The sequence below is a fragment of the Phoxinus phoxinus genome (genome assembly GCF_949152265.1).
Source record: "Phoxinus phoxinus genome assembly, chromosome: 5".
NCBI classification, from domain to species: Eukaryota; Metazoa; Chordata; class Actinopteri; order Cypriniformes; family Leuciscidae; genus Phoxinus; species Phoxinus phoxinus.
Window position 1 is genome coordinate 32175531 of NC_136880.1, and position 24931 is coordinate 32200461.

The 24931-nt window shown below is 40.2% G+C and overlaps 2 protein-coding genes and 1 pseudogene across 6 annotated transcripts; 1 reads left to right on the forward strand and 2 right to left on the reverse strand.

Moving 5' to 3' along the window:
• The first annotated feature begins 924 nt into the window (after window positions 1–924).
• Window positions 925–8634, forward strand: rabgap1l2 (RAB GTPase activating protein 1-like 2). 2 transcript variants are annotated; one of them, XM_079611922.1, is made up of 9 exons: window positions 925–1699; window positions 1832–2001; window positions 3068–3136; window positions 3282–3392; window positions 3498–3602; window positions 3694–3777; window positions 3864–3935; window positions 4053–4244; window positions 7310–8130. In XM_079611922.1, the coding sequence occupies exons 2-9, from the start codon at window positions 1891–1893 to the stop codon at window positions 7526–7528; spliced, it is 963 nt and encodes a 320-aa protein (XP_079468048.1). In that variant the 5' UTR covers window positions 925–1699; window positions 1832–1890; the 3' UTR covers window positions 7529–8130. The 2 variants fall into 2 exon arrangements, 1 of the variants encoding a protein (XP_079468048.1); XR_013797518.1 differs by lacking the exon at window positions 925–1699 and having other exon boundaries at window positions 1804–2001; window positions 7310–7637; window positions 7735–8634.
• Window positions 8628–11685, reverse strand: LOC306998117 (interferon-induced protein 44-like; the record flags this gene model as incomplete). 3 transcript variants are annotated; one of them, XM_079611919.1, is made up of 9 exons in its annotated part: window positions 11483–11685; window positions 11264–11365; window positions 10539–11025; window positions 10396–10447; window positions 10052–10247; window positions 9791–9943; window positions 9500–9671; window positions 9145–9245; window positions 8628–9051 (listed from the first exon to the last, which is right to left on the reverse strand). In XM_079611919.1, the coding sequence occupies exons 3-9, from the start codon at window positions 11017–11019 to the stop codon at window positions 8866–8868; spliced, it is 1341 nt and encodes a 446-aa protein (XP_079468045.1). In that variant the 5' UTR covers window positions 11020–11025; window positions 11264–11365; window positions 11483–11685. The 3 variants fall into 3 exon arrangements, with proteins under 3 accessions (XP_079468045.1, XP_079468046.1, XP_079468047.1); XM_079611920.1 differs by lacking the exon at window positions 11483–11685 and having other exon boundaries at window positions 11275–11357; XM_079611921.1 differs by having other exon boundaries at window positions 8866–9051; window positions 10396–10438; window positions 11264–11685.
• A 1736-nt stretch (window positions 11686–13421) lies between these two features.
• LOC306998119 (interferon-induced protein 44-like) lies at window positions 13422–24536 on the reverse strand (annotated as a pseudogene). Its single transcript, XR_013800687.1, has 8 exons — window positions 24474–24536; window positions 23743–24226; window positions 23597–23648; window positions 23257–23452; window positions 22975–23127; window positions 22687–22858; window positions 13749–13854; window positions 13422–13657 (listed from the first exon to the last, which is right to left on the reverse strand). The product of XR_013800687.1 is annotated as an interferon-induced protein 44-like (transcript).
• Window positions 24537–24931: the final 395 nt, after the last annotated feature.

The following is a 24931-nucleotide window of genomic DNA, read 5'->3' on the forward strand; positions in this document are numbered from 1 at the left end:
CATACACACTACCGTTCAAAAGTTTGGGGTAAAATATGATTTTTAATGCTTTTGAAGTCTCTTGTTCACCAAGCTGCGTTTAAATGATCAAAAATACAGCAAATAATATTAAAATGTATTTATTTGAATGGAATTTATTCCTGTGATGGCAAAGCTGAATTTTCAGCATCATTACTCCAGGCTTCAGTGTCACATGATCCATCAGAAATCATTGTTATACTGATTTGATGCTCAACAAACATTTCTTATTAATGTTGAGAAATGTAGCTCAAACTGTAGCATATGGCGCTACAGGTGCCACTCACGGTCATTGGGTTTGATTCTCAAGGAAAAAAAGGACTGATAAAATGAATTCCTTGGATGTGTCTACCAAATGCGTAAATGTTAAAGTTGAGCTGTTTAATATTTTTGTGGAAAATCTATATATTTTTAGGGTTCTTTGATGAATAGAAAGTTAAAAAGGTATTAGAAATAGAATTGTTTTGTAACCATGTTAACGGTCACTTGTGATCAATTTAATGCATCCTTGCTGAATAAAAAGTATTTATTTTAACACCAGACATCTGAACGGTAGTGTACAAAACCACTGCTCGAGTAAACAGACATTAGTGTCATTTTGACAAAACCAGAATCCACTAATCTTACCGTTTTATCTTTGCAACATTTTTCTTTCACTTTGATATTTAAAAGCACTGAAGATACTTAACCGGGAGTGTCAAGCAGGGCTGGGACTGCATTCTATCTGTGCATTGTGATTGTGTAAAACGACTTGAAGGACCAGTTTAAGATCTTGTTAAGCAAATAGCTGTTTGATGCATCTCATTTCCATTGCAATTCAGCAACTGTAAAATAATTTCACTCTCAGCATGGTGAAGCTTTCCACTGACTCACTATGAGTTTTCAGCCATAATGAGCAGCACACTTAGCAAATGGAGGTGAGAGCCACTCCCACCTCACCGTTGGAGACAGTTGTGCGTTTGTTTGTTTGTTTCGCAGGTTCATGACGATACCTGAAGACTGAGTTGGACGCCTCCGCCTCCTCCAATACAAGAACCTTTGAACACTGTTTGCTCTTTTCTCCTCCCTTCTTTCAATTACTAATAACATCCTCCCCCACTTTTGTTCACATTCCCCTTCTCATTCTCTCCTTCTTATTTTTCGCCTTATTAGCTCGGCTTTGTTCAAGCTGATGACCACAACAGATTAGCTATGCATAACAGACAAAGAAGCAAAGGTATAGTTTTATAAGAAACTAACTAGTGTTTTTGACCATTTTGATTAATAATATCTGCACGATGCCTCCCTGAAGCTGCAGTGAAATGATAAAAACAGCAGTTCTCAACCTCCATCAATCCCACTGAACATATACAGCAGCCAGATATAAGCAGCTTAAGGAATGGAGGAATGTACTGGCACCTGCTTGTCCCCGGCAAACCACAGTGTTTTTGTGTGAGGGGCGACCTGCAGGATTACAGCAAGAATTTCAATTTCACAGTCTTTAGCCCTGTGCTTGAAGCCACAGGCAGGCTCGCAAACTCTAAACTGTGACAGTAAAAAAAACTGAAAAAAACATATCTGTTCTGGAACCTGATTTAGCAATGAGGAAATAATTAGTATTGGCAGCCGGATTGTGGAATAATACTGTGAGGAAGTTCAACGGGGAGCAGTTGGAAGGCCATAGTGTTTTGATACCTGCTAGGTAAGTGAAGAACCACAGGACAAAGGTGGACTGAAATGAAACTCCTCCCATAGTCTTATGGTAGGGCTGGGCTTGCATTGAGACAAGACAGATATAGACAGTTGCTTGTCAAACCTGTTGTCATTTCTCCAGACAAGTTCAGTGGCCTACTCTGTATTTTGAGATCACTTGTGTTCTACTCGCCTGCCAAAATGATGGAAGAAGTGTCTATTGCTGTTGCTTATGATGCCTATATTATTGACCAAATGTCAGAGGAGGAGATCCTGGCCAGTCTAGTGGTGGAGTCGCTACCGAAACAAGTGGTAAGTTCAGCAACCTTGGACCGCACGTTTGTCACATGTTGACTTAAAGCTGGCATGCTGGAATATTTAAAGGAGTAGCACAACAGCATGGTTATTATTATTAATTTATTTTAAAATCTCTTGTAAAAAATATATTTGTGTGTTTGTGATCAGTTATTGTTAAGATGTTTACTCCTTGGTGATCACGAACATAAATATTATAATAAATATACGTGCATGGTGTATAATATATATGTATATATATATACATATATATATATATATTTATATATATATGCATTATATATATACACAAAAAAAATTAAATGAAAAAAAAGTCATTATAAAATAGCAAGAAATGCTTAACTATGAACTTAACATACATACTTGAGATGTTACTGTACATTCCTTTCATGCCTTTAAGATTTTTGCACCTGATATGATCTAAAAGTTCAATAAATATGTACGTGTGTGTGTGTGTGTGTGTGTGTGTGTGTGTGTGTGTGTGTGTGTGTGTGTGTGTGTGTGTGTGTGTGTGTGTGTGTGTGTGTGTGTGCTTTTGTTTATATTACATTGTGGGAACCAAATGTCCCCACAAGGATAGTAAAACCTGAAATCACCTCCATTGTGGGGACCAGCCAGCGGTCCCCATGAGGGGAACGGGTTAATAAACATACTAAATTATATTTTTTCGAAAATGTAAAAATGCAGAATGTCTCCTGTAAGGGGTAGGTTTAGGGATAGGGGCAGTGTAAGGGGATAGAATATACAGTTTGTACAGTATAAATTCCCATTTTTACCATTACGCCTATGGAATGTCCTCACAAGGATAGCAAAACCCCCTTGTGTGTGTGTGTGTGTGTGTGTGTGTGTGTGTGTGTGTGTGTGTGTGTGTGTGTGTGTGTGTGTGTGTGATTTATATGAATTAAATACATCTATTCATTTTGAAAAATTATCAATAAAATTGCAACTATGAATATTATATAATCAGTACTTAGAAGATGTTGCATTCCTTTCATGCCTTTTAGATTTGCGTATAGGCTACCAGATATGATTTGAAAGTTATTTGAATCTTCTTTTTAAACAGGTGCCATCTAAAAAGCCCAAATTAAGAGATAACCTATTGCAGCCAGAAGACCCACTCGACAGGTATGAGGTAAGTGATCACACCCTGACAAAAACAAAAAGCTTCCGTCCTGCTCTGCAACACTCTACAAAACTACGGCTCTTTCATACTCATGCATTGAATACTTCAGGGTTGTAGATTTGTGGCATTAATGCTTTTCTTTCTTTTTTTCTAGAGAGAAAACCGTATGCTTCAGGAAACCAGTTTGCGTCTGGAGCAGGAAAATGATGATCTTGCACAAAAACTTGTCACCAGCAAGATTGCACTGAGGACAGCTTTAGATCAGGTCTGTCAAATTATTACGAGTTATCATGCATCATATGCAATAGGCTGGTTTCATTTTCCGTTTTATTTTCTGAGCGTGTTTAGATAGATCTGGTGTGTTTTTCAGACCGAGGACCAGGTGGATGAATTAACCAAGGAGCTGTTAAAAACCAAACAGCTTCTGAGGATTACAGAGGAGGAGAAAAGGGGAAAGGAGGAGGAGACTTCACAGGTGCTTTAACATCACTGACCTGAGGAGTAAAGTGTTCTGTGAAAGAGAGCTCATGCTTTGCCCTTGTCTAATGCATTGATGTGTTCGACAGCTAAAAAAGATGTTTAGGAGAGAGCTGGACAAAGCTGAGACAGACATTAAGAGATCAAACAACATCATCGCCGACTACAAGCAGGTAAACGTCCAATTACAACTCCGCATATTCAATAAACATTGTTGCATTTGATGCCAACTTTCAGCCCATTTTCTTGCGTCCTTTAGATTTGCTCCCAACTGAACACTAATCTTGAAAACCAGAAAGCTCAAGCAGACAGAGAGCTCGCAGTTATCAAGGTAAGAAACAAACTGACCTCAAAGCAGCTTGACCTTCACCGTCAGTCTTATTGTATCATGTTTCTCCTTAAACAAGACTATTTTCTCACATGCACTGTATACATTTTATTATATCAGAGCAAGATGCTGGAGTGTGAGCGGTGCAGACACATCTTTAGTATGGATGGATCAATTCGGCTGTGCTCTGAGAGTGAAGATAGCTCTGCTCAGGAGGAAGTCCAGGCCTCTCTCAGAGAACAGGTCCAAGACTTAGAGAGAGAGCTAGCCCAGACCAAGCTACAGATGGTGGAGTCCAAATGCAAGATACAAGTAAGGCATGAAAGTCTGATGAAAAGCATGTGACTTGGAACTTCTTCTTTTTTCAGAAGATTTTAAATATATATTTTCTTAGTGCCGTCAATCAATTGAAAAATTAACTCGATTAATCACACATTTTGTTCTATGATTAATCACAATTAAAAACACTTAAGTTTTTGATATATTTTATAATGTAATCATTTAACAGTTAATCTCCAAATTAATATAGAGACAACATAAAGGCAGTATATTTTAAATACTTGTTTAATGGCATCTTTTTATGAATGAAGGTCAGTATCTGAAACTAAAAGCTACTGATGTCTGAATGAAAATGATCCCATTTTATATATTAATTATAGCCATTCAACAATACAGTGTAATTGAAAGCTATAATTTTTTTTGACATATATTGGGCTTCAAAAAATATAACAACTTTTAATTTAAGTGAACTTCAAACAATCCTCAAATCAACCCATGCCATATTTTGTATAAGGTATCAAACATAATTATGCTATAAATTAAATATAGACATATCCTTATCTCACACCACACGCCTCTTGTTCTCTCACAACTCTTTAGGCTACGTTCATTTAAAGGGATAGTTCACTTTAAAATTAAAATTCTGTCATCATTTACTCACCCTCAAGTTGTTTCAAACCTGTATTAATTTATTTCTTCTGCTGAACACAAAGAAAGATATTTTGAAGAATGTCAGTAACCAAACAGTAGTCTGTACCCATTGACTTCCATAGTAGGAAAAAAAAAATACTATGGAAGTCAATGGGTACAGACTACTGTTTGGTTACTGACATTCTTCAAAATATCTTTCTTTGTGTTCAGCAGAAGAAATAAATTAATACAGGTTTGAAACAACTTGAGGGTGAGTAAATGATGACAGAATTTTAATTTTAAAGTGAACTATCCCTTTAAGACTTTATTTAACGTATTTAAGACTGCTTTTATGAGGATACTCGACAAAACGGAAATTTTAGCATAATTGTGAGTGTAGTGTTATTTTTCGTTCGAGCGCGAAAGAGAACTCGATTCACTCACGATACTGGCGCGCGCCCCTCTAGGTCCAGTGTGTGTCAGGACATTCACAGCCAGCGTGTTCTATTTTGTCTTGTCGCGCTTGAATGGTTAAAAGCATTTGCATGAAGAAAAGCGTGATCATATAATGTAGGCTAAGTAACGCTGGCTAAAGGATGACAGAAAAACACTGTTTTAATTCTGTTTTAATTGCGTTAAAAAAATTAACGAGTTAAACTGGAAAAAATTAATCGCATGAGTTAACGCCTTAACTTGTTCACAGTCCCAACAAGAAAAAGGCATTTGAAAAATGTATTATCTCCTTATGTCGCTAGATGCTAGTAACCACAATCATTGTCTTTTTTTTTTTCAACACATCCCGTAATTTTAATTAAAGGCTAATTTAAAAAATATCGACCTCTACCAAATGGTTGATATGACACTTAAAGGTTAAAAAAAAAAAAAAATGCCTATACACATTTTCATATGAACTATGAAAATATGAATTATAATACTAATTTATTTAAAAACAATCAAAATCAAATATTTGTGTATATTAAATCTTCTTTATTTATCTGAGTCTCAATGTTCCATATTTTGTGACAGAAGTGATATTTGGACAGAAATGTATTAATTTGTGAGGCAGGATACAATTACATTCAATGGAATGTATGTCACCGACCTAAACAAAATCTCATGGGAACTTCAATTTTTGTGACATCAACTTCAAATTTGGAACACAACTTGGTTAGATATATGGCTTTGACTTTATAGTAAAAAATTGTTTGTAATATATATATATTATATAAAAGAAAAAAATATTAAGTACAGTCTATTTGATTTAATGTAAATGTAAACTTCCATTACTTTTTACTTTCAATTTTTTTAAGTGCTTTCACTTCAGCAATAATGTGCTGAGTGTTTTCTTTATCCAAAGCATTCTTGAATTACAACAAAGTTTTAATAGTGCATTTGAATTTTTTTTCTAAAAAAGGGGGGTGACAGTTAACCATTATGTGCCAAATCAAATAGGTTGAGCATGTTTTTGAAAAATGATTAAAACCAAACTAAAGTTTTTTCATGGCACCAAGTAACATAATTTTGTAAAGTGTATATGTCAAAAATTGCAAAATTTCACCAAAAAATTTCTGAATTTTTGAATTTCTGAAATCCATGTTTGAGGAAGTGTTGTGACAAGTGCTGTTTATTGACACAGTGACATCTAGTGGATTTTTGTCTTAACGTACCTCAGACGGTAGAGATGGCTCAATCAGCTTGAGTTAAGTTAGGTACTCCTCTCAATAAAATATAGTGACTCAAAATGTGCTCTACCAAATGGTCGAGAGGACGTTAAATTAAAGTTGACAGCCCTAACTTTTCTACATCAAAGTTGGCACCTTTGTCAAGTCGGTTGTGTTGGCACTTTTTTTTTTTTTTTTTTTTACTCCATTTTGCTTTACAACGTTTGTAAACATTTCTGATTCTGGGAAAGTCTTTATTGATTAACCAAGAAAAACTGAATTATAATTTTTCATGTAGGACTAAATATAAAATGAAAAGTAAAATAAAAGAAATTAATAAAAATAACATTAGGTGTAAAATAATAAGTTGAGCAATTGCCAACTTTTTTATAAGCTATACAAAATTATATAAACATAATATAAAAATGACTTAAAATTGAAATGACATAAACATCAAAGTTGATTGTAGGCCTACTTAACATTTTAAGTTTACATTTCTTTAAACCATGGGCAATACTTTTACAAATGTATTAATCTATTTCAATATTTTTTTAACAATTCAAGTTGTATAAATAAACATTAGTTCACTTCACTTATTGTGAATAACATGACTCAGTGAACAATAGTAAATTTATAAATGAACATTCACAAATGCTGTTAAAAATGTTGTTCTTTGTTCATAATATAATGCATTAACTTGCGTTAATAAATTGAAGTGTTACTGAAGTGTCATGTTAATGATTTTAAATGCATACTTTTATGCTAAAAATTGTTTTTCTTTTTCATCATTTGTTTATCATCTTGAAGGAGTTGGAGCACCAAAACGCAGTTGTGACGACTGAACTTCAGGCTGCTAAGAACACATGGCTCAGAAAAACTCTGGACTCTTTCAGGACAGCTGGCAGCGGCCAACAGAACCCTTCTCAATCAGATTCTGCCTGGAGCCCCACAAATAACCCCCATTCCAGCTGGGTCACCAGAAGGCTCTCCTGGGCCCAACGAGAAGGGAAAGCGGCCAAAGTATGAAAAGGAGGAGCATAGGCCTACTAGTGGAGAAGAAAAGTATTTCATGAGAGCACTCCTGAAATGAGTCTCGCAAATGATGAGAAGGATATTCTCTCAGACCTTAGGGCCAGTTGCATAAACATAGTCACAATGTTAAGACTGAGTTTTAAGAACTACAGTTGCATAAACATAGTCACAATGTTAAGACTGAGTTTTAAGAACTACAGTTGCATAAACATAGTCACAATGTTAAGACTGAGTTTTAAGAACTTGTCTGACCAACAGTTAGTCAAGGGGTAATCTGAAAAGCTTTACTTTTCAGATTCAAACTATACAAATTTACCTGTTTAAATGTCTTGAAAAAAAGTTTTGACTAGTCTTAAAGAAAAAACAATTACACGACTAACTTTTAAGACTCATTTAATACGCAACTAGCCACAGAGGACATCATCCACCTTATTTTTAACGTAAGAGCAAATTTGATGTGTCTGGCTTCTGGTGTCATCCGCTTATTTTTAGCTGTACAAAACAGCTTGTTATGCTGCCTGATATTGCAAACTGCTGTTTCTTATTCCATATTATTCTAATGTATTGTTGCAATTATAAACACACTGGTTTGTAGCACTTTTGTTTCTATTTAATAATTCTTAGTTATTTACCTATAGTGGCTAATGAACCAGAAGTCTCACAAATTCAGAGAAATTAGCTTACTTCTGCAATGCAAAACCAGGTGGATAGATCTGTATGGTTGTAAACATTGGGAATGAGAGGATTCTTAAAGGATGGGTGTCAGGAAGAAATATCTGCCCCCGTGAGATGACTGCAACATAGTTGCTCTAAAGGCAATCTCACATGAAGACTGAATGAAGTTTTTGTACTGTGAGTTTAAGCATTTTGCAAAAAGTGTTTTGCAACTTAACCTAAATATTATGCTTCTAAATTAACTGGTTTTTAATTTAATTTCACTAAATGAATCTATAATTACATTAGGTTACATAAACAAAAGTATATTTTAAGGGTTAGATCAAGTACAAACAATTGCCTTCAAACGGTTCATTGTTGTATACTGTACAATGTGAATGTATTTCATTATCTTTTACAACAACAAAAAACTTCATGAGACCTTTAATAATACCTTTATTTCAATTCTAAACCACAAATTGTTCTCTCAAACTGAAAAGAAAGCTTTTAATATTAGACATCTGATTGCATGTTTTGGATCACCAATAGTTTGCATGTTAAGAGCAACAGTAGAAATGTCAACAGACCTTACACAAACAAAGATGAATTTATCACCTAAAACAATATGATTGTAAACAGAGGTATGCTTTGTAATTCTAACATACACCCAGAACCTTCTACTCAGACCTCTCCTCTGGATTGTAAAGATCATCAAAAAAGCCCTCAGCGGTTCTAAGTATCTGAACAACAGCGTTTAGAAGCAGTATGTCAGTTTGAGGGTCTATTTCCAGTTCTTGGCTGTAGTTTTTCACTGGGATCACAGCAGACAGAGAAACTCCAAGCTGAGCGCTCACCTCCTGCACCTGTCACAAAACAGTTCATCAGAAATACTCAAGAACAAGATGTGAAGGTGTATAGAATACTAACTATAAAGTCATATATTTAATCATTTGTACCATTTTGTTGATATAGTGGCTCTGGTAGACATTTTTCAGGTCTTCTGCCACTAAGGGACAGCCCTCATCCACTTTAGTGAGCAGAACCAGCTGAGGAATACCTGAAGTACAGAATAACACCTTAAGTGCTTTAAAATCCCAGAGATCATTAACCTATGGATGAAACCGCTCTAGTGGTTAAACATTTGTGTTAATTGTACAGAAGACGACATCAAGAAATGCTCTTGAGAAAGGGACTTAACCTCCGGTTTCTTGAGAGAGGCTGAAAATCTAATATTCTATTATTTAAATGACAAAATACACTCATGTCACTTTAAATTAATTTAAATCTCATTCATTATTGTTATTCCCTCACCCAGCTGGTTGGTTTTATTTCGAAAAACTGCAAACTTGTCATTCATTTTGTCAGAGAGGAGTTTGATTTTGCTGGTGTCGATCACATACACCACACAGTGAATCTTGTCCTTCAAGCCAGGAGATTTGTGGAAATGAGGGGATTCTGGCTGTATAGGCATCGATGGGTTAAACTATAAGAGAAAAAAAACATGTAGAATTCCTTTAAATCATTAATAAGTGAGACTGAACATAAATAAAACATCTGCCACACCTATAACTGTTATGTTTACCTTTTACCCAAAGTTCTCACCTGATATCTGTCTTGAATGTGACCCTTCAAAATACTGGCAAAATCATCCACATCCAGACCGCTGTTCAAACCCTCCTCCAGACCCATCGAGTCACACAGAGCGAAGGGAACATGGCTGACACCGCTGCCTGGCTTTATGTGGTAGGTGCGGAACTACAAGGCACAAATATTTAGCAGTTCATTTAAATACAGAATAGAGATAACCAATCACAATATTTAATTCTGTAAAATATCAGTGGTGTAATAATCAAGTTGCATTACCTGAGTGGTCAAACTGGTTCCAGCAGTGCCAGTGTTGGCCTGGCTGCTCACATAACCCTTGAATACAGAGTTGATAGAGTTGAAGAAGCTTGATTTCCCAGCACCAACATGACCCACCAGTAGAATCCGAGCCTGTTTAACTGAGCTAACAGAAGGCTTCCAGCCCGAGATGATGCTCAAGAGCGCCTTCCTTCTCCTAAAAATATTAACTTCATTGTCAAATTCCTTGAGGAACACAGTAAGTCAGAAACATTTTGTAAAAGACCTTGATCTTAAAATAACGACAATAGACCAAATTAACATCTAAATTACTTTTAAGAAGACACTAAATTTGCTTCACTCACTCAGAGTTCCACTGCACATTTCTCCATGGTTTCTCCAAGAGTCCTCCACAGTCTGGTGAGAATCCAAAGCAGAATAAACCAGGCATTCAACAAATTACTAAAAGTGCACTGTTCCCTCATAAATTATTTGAAATATTACAAACCTTCAACTCTGTACACCTCGCATTCTGTCAGTTGTAAGTCATTCCCATGCATCTGCTGTGGTTCGAATATGTATGTTGCTGCATGATTACTGTAGACGGTGGCTGTGTTATTGTGAAGAAACCGTAAAGAATCAAAGTTTGGACCAGTGTCAGTGAAAGCATACTGGGGATTTCCACTGAACACACGGAGAGGAGCTTCTTTAACCTCTTTGTCATTAAAGCTGAAGAGAAAAGCTTTGTCATCCACAACATTTTGGCCAGTTTGACCATAATCTTTGCAAGTAAAAGCTCCAAAAACATATCCAGACTTATTGTAAGCTACAATAACTGTTGGCCCCTGAGTATTACACTTTTGGTGAAATGTACTGGCATTGTAGCCATGCACACTGGCTTTGAACAGCAGGCTGAGTCTGTCATGGCTGAGCAAGGAGCAGAGCTTCTTCTTCTGCCATTTTGTCAAACTGGATGTGATGGTGCTCATAATGATCTGAAAAACATTCAACCAACATTTTAAAGCATGCTGTTATAATGGAATAGAAAGAAAAGGTTCTTGAAAAGTATTTTGAATATATTGGTAAATATGTACATAGCCTATTAGCCAACACATAAAAGAGCAACGTAGATTATTGCTCCCGCATGCACCCAAATTCATCCGAAAGGACTCAAATAATTCAAATTATAATTATAATGAACTAAATAAATAAAACATAATGAAAACAGCTCACGTTGGAACAACGTTGGAACAAGTCCTCACAATCGCCTGCTTTCTTCTCTACCCCGAAAGAGATTACTTTCGTTCTTGGGAAACGAAACTTGCGGCACGTTGCCTATACGTCATAAAAATGAAACGTGCCGTTGCAGGTTTGTTTCTGGCAGGTTCAGCAATTCAGTGTTGTGATGTTTCATAAGTTCATTAAAAATTGCTTTTCATTAAACTCACAAACCTGCAGTTCGTTAAAAACGCAGTCTTAGAAACCCTGACATAATGTAACATTAATGCACTTCATGATATTTATACATTTTCTTTCTCATTGTATTTTTATATCAATGGTTGTCATGTATGCCAGCTGGAGTGTCCGCATGAACAACTGGAGGGCACTCTCTTCCTGCGTTATTCCTTAATCACCTCATTATGGTTTCATCAGTCTCACCTGTGCACCCTAAGCACCCCTTTATCTGGACTGTTCTGTTCTCATTTGTGAAGTATTGTTTTACCAAACCTCTGTCTTTGTTTGTATCTCTTGCTACTGAGTGCTTTGACTTGATCTTGTGTATTTTGAACTTGGACTCTGGACTCATTTGTGAACCTTTGCTGCCTGCCTATGACTAATGCGTGTTTGACTTCGATTCTGGATTGCCCTTGACATCTTTTGAGTTTCTGTCTGCTTGTTCTCAGTTTGTCATCTCCTTTAATAAATATCTGCAAATGGATCCGACTGTCCCCGCCTCTACGTCACAATGGTACAATATTATCCTATTCAAATCAATGTGATGAGTTAGGTCAAAAGTAGCCTGATCAAAAATTAGTCAGATTATATTAGGCTATAGCCTACCTTAAATGTGTAATGTAAGGGATTACCTTATAACTACAATATTTGTCATGTAATTTGGAATCAACCGACTACAATTGCACTGCAAAGGTGAAAGCAAAATAAAGGACACATGAAACCAGAATGCAATATGGAAACATTTATTACAAAAGCAAATTGATGCAAAAGGAAATGTTTCATAAGAGAAACAAAAAAGTGAAATAACTCTAAAATGGCTTAACAGCAAATGAACCAAACAAATAACAATAAAAAAAATAATTAAACGGATTACACCAGAAACCAAACACATTAAATTTACAAATGGCAGCGTCCACTCTTAAAAATAAGTAACGGTTATTTTGATGGTCCCTTTTGAACATTCTGTTAACTATAAGTAACTGTGCAAATACATGTCAACTAACTCTCATTAGAGTATTAATAGACTGTCTGCTTAATATCAGCAAACTCTTTATTGTGATGCTCCTCCAACAGACACTACTGACTATAAGTAACTTTGCAACTACATGCCAACTTATTCTAACCCTAACCCTACCAGTCTACTAATGCTCTACTACTCTAATGATAGTTAGTAGACATGAAGGGGCAATGTTACTTATAGACAACAGAATGTGTTAAAGGGACCATCCAAATAAAGTGAAACCTAAGTAACACATGCACAAGGTGTCATGATTCTGCCCTTGTGTCCTTGATTTTCTCTAGTCTTGAGGCAGGATCATGACAGACCCATGTTTTGTGTGCAAGCACATGGCCTTGTATTTGGGCTGCATGTGTGCTTGCGTTGTCTCGTCACTTAACCCCGCCCCCTTGTTCTCCTCGTTAGCCTTCATTGTTGTATCAGTTTCACCTGTTGCCATTTATTAGTTTCTCCCTATTTAATCCCCTTGTGTTTGCTGTCCTGTGTCGGTTCATTGTCTATCATACGTTGTCAAACTTTGTGTGAAACTACCCGTGAGCTACCTGTTGTAAGTCTTGTCTGGAAAGTAGTTTTTGATCTTGTCTTTACTGTTAGTTTAGTGTCTAGTTTATTTTCTGAATCTTAGTCTTATGTTGTCTGTCTAAAGTAGTCTTTTGTTCCTGTCTATGTTTTGCCCCCTCGTGGGTTTTGTTTTCCCTGTTTTTGTCTTTAATTAAACATTGTGTGTTGCATACTGTCTGCGCTTGGGTTCATCTGCTATCCACATAACACAAGGGCGAACCTAAACTAACAAATACTTAGAGAGATGAAATGATTAAACTTCACGCATATACAGAGAGAGGAAAACACTCAAAGCACAGACCGTAACAAATATAAATGTGATTATGTGAGTAAACCGAAAAATAAAAAATGTTAATACAAATAATAGGCTACATCCATCTTTAGGTCAGACAAGCAAACGAGACTGAGCTCTATTGAGACCTCTCCTCTGGATTGTAAAAATCATCAAAAAAGCCCTCAGCGGCTCTGAGTATCTGAACAACAGCGTTTAGAAGCAGTATGTCAGTTTGAGGGTCTATGTCCAGTTCTTGGTAGTTTTTCACTGGGATCACAGCAGACAGAGAAACTCCAAGCTGAGCGCTCACCTCCTGCACCTGTCAAAAAACAGTTCATCAGAAATACTCAAGAACAAGATGTGAAGGTGATTAGAATACTGACTATAAAGTCATATATATTCATATATACCATTTTGTTGATATACTGTAGTGGCGCTGGTAGACATTTTTCAGGTCTTCTGCCACTAAGGGACAGCCCTCATCCACTTTAGTGAGCAGAACCAGCTGAGGAATACCTGAAGTACAGAATAACACCTTAAGTGCTTTAAAATCTCAGAGATCACTAACCTGTGGGTGAAACAGCTCTATGGTTAAAGATTTACACTCAATCCCCACAAGAGGTGCTCTTAAAGGGATAGGCTACTCCACAGTTTTTTCATATTAAACTATGTTATTCCCTTAAAGGGGTCATGACATGTTTTTTTTTATTTTATTATTATGTTCCCTTAGGTGCAAATATAATATTACTATAGTTTTTTTTTACAAAAAACTTTTAAAATGTAGTGATTTATGACCTTTTCCCACCCTGTTTCTCATCCTCTGATTCAAACAGTCTGTTTTGGGGGTGTTTCCCCTTTAAGAGTTCAGTGTTAACGCCCACTGTTATGATTGGCTAACGTCAGTGCCTATGCATCAATTATTAACGCCCCCAGACAGAACATTTGCGGATTCGGCGCAACTGTTTATTAGCGGGTGATGCATGCGAAGCGATGGCTCTTGCAATGATAAAACCTTATGTTTGAGCCGGAATCAGAGGAAAATGAACGATCACCACAACAACGAAGACTGGATCAACCCGTGTCCACATGGAAAGTGAAACTATTTTGAATTAATAAAAAAAAATTAACCCGAGACACTTGAAAACGGATTATTGTTGCATAATTATCCTATAGCTTAATTTGCTAACAGTTTAACATTATTTAACTAATTCCAATGAAATGATAGGGTGTACCACGGACAAAAATGCACAGGCCATATTTGAAGATGCAGCATTGATAAAGGCAACATTTTTAATTTTCTATCACGTACGCCTACTAGAAAGGCGACATATTTTCAAGATTCTCTTATACAAATGTGTTTATATTAGCCATGGTAAAAAGTAAGTTTGCGTCGTCGTTGTTGAGCCCAGAATATTCGGCACGGACGTATCTTTGAGCAACAGTTTTCTGGCAAAGCCAAGCATCATATTGGGATTTTTTCTTCAAAACAGTCATCCTTAAATGTATAGAACACTGCCGTGACTGGGACGTCCGCAAAAAATAAAGTGCATCCATTTTTCCCTGACGACTGGATCTTTCAGCGTATTTAAAAAGTAGTTTAAAGTTTTAAATACATTACTTAGAGTTTGCGTCGTCGATGTTGAGCCCAGAATAGTCGGCACGGACTTATCTTTGAGCAACAGTTTTCTGGCAAAGCTCAAAACAGTCATCCTTCAAATGTATAGAACAAACGCTTAAACTAACCCTGCCGTGACTGAGACGTCCGCAAAAAATAAAGTGCATCCATTTTTCCCTGACGACTGGATCTTTCGCAGCGTATTCAAAGATGTTGTTTGTCCACAGCCAGGAACAGCACATCTGCGGCATCGTAATTTCCCTGTACACAGACCCACTCGCTGTCCGTCGACTGAACACTTGTGAGGCGCGACAACGATACGAAATGAACGTAGTTGTCTTGCGCTTAAAGCGTAGTTGTCTTGTGCTGGAGGCGGTAATATGCAAACGCTGGTACGTCACTTCGTACCGTGATTAAATAAATGATTCGTTTATAATGGGGAGGACGTCTTAAGCTATGAAACTTGCAGGACGTTTTAATGGTACAAAGACCTCTTATACCAAAAGATCAAGGCAAATTTGGTTTCTCATGTCATGACCCCTTTAAATAAGACGAATTGATACATACCTCTCTCCTCATACCTGTTCAGTGCGTGCACTTAATCGCTCTGGCGCACGGTGACACTTTGATAGCAGTTCATTCATTAGGGACCACACAGAGATGAAGTTAAAAGCGACCAAACACCTCCACGTTTTCCCTATTTAAATACAGTTACACGAGTAGTTACACGACCAAGTATGGTGACACAAAATAAAACGTGGCGCTTTTCTAAGCGGGAAAAATGGATAACTATAACGTATGGCGGAATAGAACTTGGGAGGACTTTGACTCGGCGCAGTAATATCATCACTCCTGATGATATTACAGTGATGATATTACTGCGCCGAGTCGAAGTGCTCCCAGTGCTATTCCGCCACACTTATCCTTTTTAACCCGCTTAGAAAAGCGCCACGTTTTATTTTGTGTCACCATACTTGGTCGTGTAACTACTTGTGTAACTGTATTTAAATAGGGAACACATGGAGGTGTTTGGTCGCTTCTAACTTCATCTCTGTGTGGTCCCTAATGAATGAACTGGGCTAAGCTAAGTGCTATCAAAGTGTCGCGGCGCCCCAGATTAATTAAGTGCACGCACTGAAACGAGAGAGGTATGTATCAACTCGTCTTAGTTAAGGGAATAACATAGTTTAATTTGAAAAAACGGTGGAGTATCCCTTTAAGAAAGGCACTTGACCTCAGGTTGCTTGAGAGAGACTGTAAATTGAATTTCCATCATTTAAATGACAAAATACACTCATGTCACTTGAAATTTATTTAAATCTAATTCATTATTGTTATTCCCTCACCCAGCTGGTTGGTTTTCCTTCGAAAAACCACAAACTTTTCGATCATTTTGTCAGAGAGGAGTTTGACTTTGCTGGTGTCGATCACATACACCACGACTCTGAGTACTTAAGAGTCGCTGTCCATTTGCGAAGTGCTGAAATATAACCTTATATGTATTCCTATTCTGAACGTTTAACCTAATAATCGTCATTTGTTGTGGATTAGCAATCAAGACAAGTCTATATAAAGCACCTACAGGCGGAGGCACTGACAAAATGGCTGAAAAAAAAGATACCTTTCAAAAAGATTACATTAAAGTCGGCATGAAATCAAAATTGACCCTATTTACTTTGTTAGCGGATATTACTAATCTTGTGGTGAACAATTAATCCGTGCAAGTTAATACACGGAAAAAAATTGTTTGCCGAAGTTATCTTTAATCAAAGTCTGAAAAGTTACTTCCGGGTCTGGAATGGCGTTCTTTTCTGATGACATAGGCTTGACTACTTGGGTTGGTTAATCGCTTAACCACTCCCCTCAAACCGTTACTCTGCTATGAGCAGAGATGGAGAGGAGGAGCGCTAAAGTAAAACCCTGCCCTCTGTTCAATATTCCGTTTCACTCGGAAATGCGTCACAACACTTGAGAAAAGTCGTTTGCAACTTCCGGTTCACGCGGACTTTAAAGAGTGCCCTTACTTAACAGGGAGGAAGATGAAGAGGTGGAAGAGGAGGACGACTAAGATGGCATGGGACCACATGATGGCCAACCAAGAAATTGTAGTGACCCACAAGGAAGTCTGAAAGAGACATTCACCAGGGACTGTACCTTTAAGGAAGGGGAGGTTAAAATGATGACGAGTTCCGGTTTTGACGTTGTGTTTTGTTTTTGATATCACTCGCTGTACTGGTGATAGTTATATTGAAGTGGATAGTAAAGTTGACTCGACGCATCTCCGTCTCTTGTCTCCTCACTTACTACACTCCACATTTGGTGACCCCGACGCGAGTTGAACACGGCTGAATTATGTCTCACAACGACGGTGGTGACAACGCTGCGGCCGCGGCGCCGGTTAATGTCGGCGCTATCTACGCAGCCACCATCAAGTTACCGGACTTTTGGCAGCACAATCCACGGCCGTGGTTTCAGCACATCGAGGCACAGTTCCAGCTGAGAGGAATAACACAGGACGTTACAAAGTATTTCCACGTGGTAGCGGCCTTAGATGCCTCGACGACGGCCAGGGCTATGGCGCTGTTAGAGGCTCCTCCAGCTGACGGCAAGTACGACGCACTTAAAACGTTCCTGTTGAGCCTCTTTGAACTGTCAGAACTGGAGAAGGCAGACCGCCTGCTGTCCCTGAATGGCCTGGGCGACAGCAAGCCGTCCGAGTTAATGGAGAGGATGCTGGCGGTGCTGGGCGCGGTGGATCCCTCATTCCTTTTCGCCCACATATTCCTGCGGCAGCTTCCAGCACCCGTGCGCACCGCACTGGCTAGTTCCCCCCTCCCTTCCTCCAGAGACTACCGAGCACTGGCTGTGGAGGCGGACAGGATTTTCCTCGCCAACCGACAGCAGTTTGTCCATGCACTGCTGCCCACCCAGCGCACGTCTGTTTCACCCTCGGAGGACGACCCAGACACTGCAGCGGCTGTGACGGCCCGCCGACAGCGTGAGGACGGGTGGTGTTATTACCATTCCAGGTTTGGGGCCAAAGCCAAGCAGTGTCGTCAGCCTTGCAGTTTTGGAGCCCAGGGAAAAGCCAGGGCCGGCGCTCATTAGCAGCTATGGGCGCTGGCCGTGACTGCAAGCTGTTGTTCGTCACTGACACCTTGTCCGGCCGGCGGCTGCTGGTCGATTCTGGGGCTCAGCGCAGCATCCTGCCAGCGCAGCCTGTGGACACCATGGCTGGCGGGCACGGCCCCCCGATGGACGCCGCTAACGGCACGCCCATTCGTACCTATGGCACGAGGCATGTGGAAGTGTGTTTCGGCGGGCGGCGTTTCGGCTGGGACTTCGTCATGGCTGCTGTGTCTACGTCGCTCCTGGGGGCGGATTTTCTCTGCGCTTATAGACTGTTGGTGGATGTTACAAACTGCCGCCTGATCGACGCCCTCTCTTTTGCTTCGTACCCCTGCACGCTGGGAGGGACAGGGGCGCTTTGTCTGTCAAACACGCTGGCCAACGGGGACCTGTATCAACGCCTACTTGCTGAGTTCCCTGACATCACCACGCCCACGTTTTCATCGGCGGTGGCTAAGCATGGCGTGGAGCACTACATCACCACGGTGGGCCCCCCAGTCTACGCACGAGCCCGGCGCCTCGACTCTGCCAAGCTCGCTATAAGTGCGAGTTTGGCCGGTCATCCATCACTTTCCTCGGCCACCACGTCACCCCACAGGGGGCAGTCCCCCTCCCTGCCAAGGTGGAGGCCGTCGCCAGTTTTCCACGCCCACGCACTGTGAAGTCTCTGCAGGAGTTCCTGGGCATGGTGAATTTCTACAACTGTTTCCTCCCCCGTGCGGCCCAGCTCATGCGTCCATTGTACTACGCCTTGCGGGGTAGGAGACCGGCGGACGTGTTGGATTGGTCCCCAGAGATGACTGATGCGTTTGATGCTGCCAAAACTGCGCTGGCCAACGCTGCTCTGCTGGCGCACCCGTCTCCGACCGCCCCAGTTGCTCTTACTACGGACGCCTCTGATTACGCCGTTGGGGCTGTGTGTGAGCAGTGGGTGAGCGGAGCCTGGCAGCCGCTGGCCTTTTTCAGCAGGAAGCTCCGGGACAATGAGAGGAAGTACAGCGCCTTCGACAGGGAGCTCCTGGGTCTTTTCCTCGCCACACGTCATTTCCGTTTCCTGTTGGAGGGTCGGCGGTTCACGGCTTTCGTTGACCACAAGCCGCTGACGTTTGCTATGGCCAAGTCTACGGAGCCATGGTCTGGTCGACAGCAGCGTCAGCTCTCGGCCATCTCCGAGTTTACCACTGACATTCAGCACGTGGCTGGCAAGGACAATTTCGTCGCCGACTGCCTCTCCCGGGCGGTCGCTGGTTCCGTCCACTTGGGCCTCGACTATGCGGTTATGGCTGCGGATCAAATGGCGGACTCTGAGGTGCAAGCCTACAGGACGGGCCCTACGGCGCTGCTTATGGAAGATGTGATGTTTGACACGGCCAATGCTACACTCCTCTGCGACGTCTCCACTGGGCAACCTCGCCCCATGGTACCTGCTGCCTGGAGGCATAAAGTTTTTGATGCCATCCATGGTCTTTCCCACCCGGGGGTGAAGGCCTCTACCAAGCTGGTGGGGGCCAAGTTCGTCTGGCCGGGCCTGCGGAGGGACGTCAGGGCCTGGGCTGCGGCCTGTGTGGCGTGCCAGCGCGCAAAGGTGACTCGTCATACCAAGGCTCCTTTGGCACCCTTCAAAGTGCCAGAGAGACGTTTTGATCATGTGAATGTGGACCTGGTGGGCCCACTTCCCCCCTCCCGTGGTTACACCTACCTCCTCACCATGGTGGACAGGACCACCAGGTGGCCAGAAGTAGTTCCCCTGTCCTCCACTACGTCAGCGGAAGTGGCCCGGGCGTTCATTATGGCTTGGGTGGCCCGTTTCGGCACACCGTCTGACCTCTCCTCGGACCGAGGTCCGCAGTTCACATCGGAGCTTTGGTCTGCGGTCGCCGAGGTCCTTGGGGTGAAGGTCCATCGTACCACAGCCTATAACCCACAGAGCAACGGATTGTGCGAGCGGTTTCATCGTGACATGAAGGCCGCGCTCAGGGCCAGCCTTACGGGCAGCGACTGGGCTGACCGCCTCCCATGGGTTATGCTTGGCCTTCGCTCCGCCCCCAAGGAAGATCTTCAAGCCTCATCGGCCGAGCTGGTGTATGGCCAGCCTCTGCGCGTCCCGGGGGAGTTTCTTCCAGATGCCACGGCCCCGTGGTCAGTAGCCTCTCATCGGGCTGCGTCTCGGGACATTGCGGACGCCTTTGTTCCTATTCCAACGTCTCACCATGGCCTTCCCCGGTCCTACGTGCCCAAGGATTTACCATTGGCCAAGTATGTTTTCATCCGCCACGATGGCCATCGGACACCGCTGCAGCCCCCATACGATGGGCCCTTCCGCGTCCTGGTGGGGGGGTCTAAGAACTTTGTTGTGGATATGGGGGGCAGGCCTGAGCGGGTGGCTATTGACCGTCTCAAGCCTGCTCATGTGGATATTGGCGAACCGCTTCAGCTGGCCCTTCCCCCGCGGCGGGGGCGCCCACCTGCGGCAACCTCGCCCCCTGCGGCAAACTCGCCCCCTGCGGCAACCTCGCCCCCTGCCCCGCCCCTTGCCCTTGGCCCCTCTACTGTTAGGCGCAGCCGATATGGCCGCCCAGTCCGCCCCCCTGTACGTTGACTTTGTTGGAGGGACTGTTATGTGGTGGACTGTTCTATTTGGGGTACATGTTCGGCCTGGCCTGTTATTATGGGTGAATTCTGGGGGGGCCTGTGTAGTGACCCACAAGGAAGTCTGAAAGAGACATTCACCAGGGACTGTACCTTTAAGGAAGGGGAGGTTAAAATGATGACGAGTTCCGGTTTTGACGTTGTGTTTTGTTTTTGATATCACTCGCTGTACTGGTGATAGTTATATTGAAGTGGATAGTAAAGTTGACTCGACGCATCTCCGTCTCTTGTCTCCTCACTTACTACACTCCACAAAATCGCCAATACATGGCTGGTTTTCGTGCACGTTATTGACAGATTTTTTTTAAATTCATCACTATATTGCCCTTGAAGCATAATTTCCACATTACTTCTTTTATATATTTTTTTGTTAATTCATTTAATTTAGGTGTGTATTTCTATCTTTTTCTTCCCTTTTTAATTATTTCATTTATAAATTCATGTAAACAAAAAACTAGTAAAATAAAGTGTACAATAAGTACAATCAAAACATTATTAGGCCTATATTACTTACGTTGCAGTGTGTTATATCTAGATAAAAGTGTAATCTGCCGGTTGTCCTGCAGGTGACCTCATAAATCTGTTTTACGATGCACTTGGGGATGTACGATTACTCCAGAGCACTCGTAGTCCTACGTAGATTTTCAAGTGCTACTTAAGCTACGATGCTTTTGGGAAACAGACCATAATATTAAGATCAGTCGTACGATCGTTTTTACGATCAACTTAGGCTTACGATGCTTTTGGGAAACGCAGCTCTGGACGACATCACGGTTTTCTCCAAAGTGGCTATATAGACTATAAATGAGCTAACTAAATTAATCACTTTTCCTCTCTCTCTTTTTTTTTACAACAAAATTAATCACTGAACTTAAGCTAGACTGAGATATTTTCTTCTGGAAACAAACGTTGTTGCATTATTTTCCTGTTATCTCTGCAAGCTAATTTGAAACAATATGTAGCCTATTGTAATAAGCGCTATATAAATAAAAGGTGACTTGACTGACAACCAAAATATTTATATAACATTTATTATGATAAAACAAAATTTAATCAAGTTCAAGGTTCTCTGATGTCGGCCAATAAATAAATAAACAAATACAAATACAATGAAATATAAGCCAGCAGCCCCTTGCGGACGACTGCTGGCTACACAGAAACAACACATCAAATAAATTATTATTATTTAATAATTTAAATTATTAAATTGATTATGTGTGTAAACCAAAAGATACAACTTATTCATACAAATAATAGGCTACATCCATCTTTAGGTCAGACAAGCAAACGAGACTCTATTCAGACCTCTCCTCTGGATTGTAAAGATCATCAATAAAGCCCTCAGCGGCTCTGAGTATCTGAACAACAGCGTTTAGAAGCAGTATGTCAGTTTGAGGGTCTATGTCCAGTTCTTGGTAGTAGTTTTTCACTGGGATCACAGCAGACAGAGAAACTCCAAGCTGAGCGCTCACCTCCTGCACCTGTCACAAAACAGTTCATCAGAAATACTCAAGAACAAGATGTGAAAGAGAACAGTGTATACTGACTATAAAGTCATATACATTCATTTGTACCATTTTGTTGATATAGTGGCTCTGGTAGACATTTTTCAGGTCTTCTGCCACTAAGGGACAGCCCTCATCACTTCAGCTGAGCAGAACCAGCTGAGGAATACCTGAAGTACAGAATAACACCTTAAGTGCTTTAAAATCCCAGAGATCATTAACCTATGGATGAAACCGGTCTAGTGGTAAAACATTTGTGTTAATTGTACAGAAGAAGACATCAAGAAATGCTCTTGAGAAAGGGACTTAACCTCCGGTTTCTTGAGAGAGGCTGAAAATCTAATATTCTATTATTTAAATGACAAAATACACTTGAAATTGTCAAGTGTCACAATTTCAAATGTCACTTAAAATTAATTTAAATCTAATTCATTATTGTTATTCCCTCACCCAGCTGGTTGGTTTTCCTTCGAAAAACCGCAAACTTGTCAATCATTTTTTCAGAGAGGAGTTTGACTTTGCTGGTGTCGATCACATACACCACACAGTGAATCTTGTCCTTCAAGCCAGGAGATTTATGGAAATGAGGGGAGTCTGGCTGTAAAGGCATCAAAGGGTTCAACTAAGAAAAAAACATGTAGAACATATTTAAATCATTAAGAAGTGAGACTGAAAATACTAATAAAACATCTGCCACACCTATAACTGTTATGTTTACCTTTTACCCAAAGTTCTCACCTGATACCCATCTTGAATGTGACCCTTCAAAATACTGGCAAAATCATCCACATCCAGACCGCTGTTCAAACCCTCCTCCAGACCCATCGAGTCACACAGAGCGAAGGGAACATGGCTGACACCGCTGCCTGGCTTTATGTGGTAGGTGCGGAACTACATGGCACAAATATTTAGCAATTCTTTTTAATACAGAACATATATAACTATATAACTAATTAAAATACTTTACACAATATTTCCCAATGTAAAATATCAGAGGTATAATTATCAGGGTATTTCTACCTGAGTGGTCAAACTGGTTCCAGCAGTGCCAGTGTTGGCCTGGCTGCTCACATAACCGTTGAATGCAGACTTGACAGAGTTGAAGAAGCTTGATTTCCCAGCACCAACAGGACCCACCAGTAGAATCCGAGCCTGTTTAACTGAGCTAACAGAAGGCTTCCAGTCTGAGATGATGCTAAAGAGCGCATTCTTTGTCCTAAAATAATTAATCATTTCATTGTCAAATTCCTTAAGGAACACAGTCAGTAACATTTAGTAAAATACCTTGATCTTAAAATAAAGACAACAGACCAAATTAACATCTAAATTACTTTTAAGAGACTAAATTTGCTTCACTCACTCAGAGTTCCACTGCACATTTCTCCATGGTTTCTCCAAGAGTCCTCCACAGTCTGGTGAGAATCCAAAGCAGAATAAACCAGATATTCACACAACCATTTCTAAAAGTGCACAATTCTCTCAGCAATTATCTGAAATATTACAAACCTTCAACTCTGTACACCTCGCATTCTGTCAGTTGTAAGTCATACCCATGCATCTTATGTGGATCGAATTTGTAAGTTGCTGGATTACTGTAGACGGTGGCTGTGTTATTGTAAAGAAACACTAAAGAACCAAAGTTTGGACCAGTGTCAGTGAAAGCATACTGGGGATTTCCACTGAACACACGGAGAGGATCTTCTTTAACCTCTTTGTCATTAAAGCTGAAGAGAAAAGCTTTGTCATCCACAACATTTTTGCCAGTTTGACCATAATCTTTGCTAGTAAAAGCTCCAAAAACATATCCAGACTTATTGTAAGCTACAATAACTGTTGGCCCCTGCTTATTACACTTTTGGTGAAATGTACTGGCATTGTAGCCATGCACACTGGCTTTGAACAGCAGGCTGAGTCTGTCATGGCTGAGCAAGGAGCAGAGCTTCATCTTCTGCCATTTTGTCAAACTGGATGTGATGGTGCTCATAATGATCTGAAAAACATTCAACCAACATTTTAAAGCATGCTGTTATAATGGAATAGAAAGGAAAGGTTCTTGAAAAGTATTTTGATATAAAATATGTATGCTATAGCCTACACATAAAAGAGCAACGTAAGCTTTAGATTATTGCCACATCGTGCACCCAAATTCATCCGAAAGGACTCAAATAATTAAATTGATCAAATTATATTAAGTATGCAAATGAAATATAAAAAAATATATAATGAAAACAGCTCACGTTGGAACAACGTTGGAACAAGTCCTCAGAATCGCCTGCTTTCTTCTCTACCCCGAAAGAGATTACTTTCTTTTATAGGGAAACGCAACTTGCACTTCCTCGTAGCCTACGCCACAAAAATTAAACGTGCCGTTGCAGAGTTGTTTCTGGCAGGTTCAGTAAATCAGTTATGTGATGTTTCATAATTAAAACTCGAGAAGACAAAATAGCTTAGTAATGACAACTAATGAAGCTTCTATCAGATCAAGTTAAAATGAATGACATTTCTGATCTTTAAACTGTAGCTCTGCTGCCCTGTAAAAACAACAACAACAACCAAAATATTTATATTACATTTATTATGATAATAAATAATGAAATTAAGTTCACTCTTCTATGAATGGTCACATGGTAAACAAGTAATATGTATATATATTTTTTATCTATTTAGTAATTTTCTTGATTGTTTTCATTTTTAC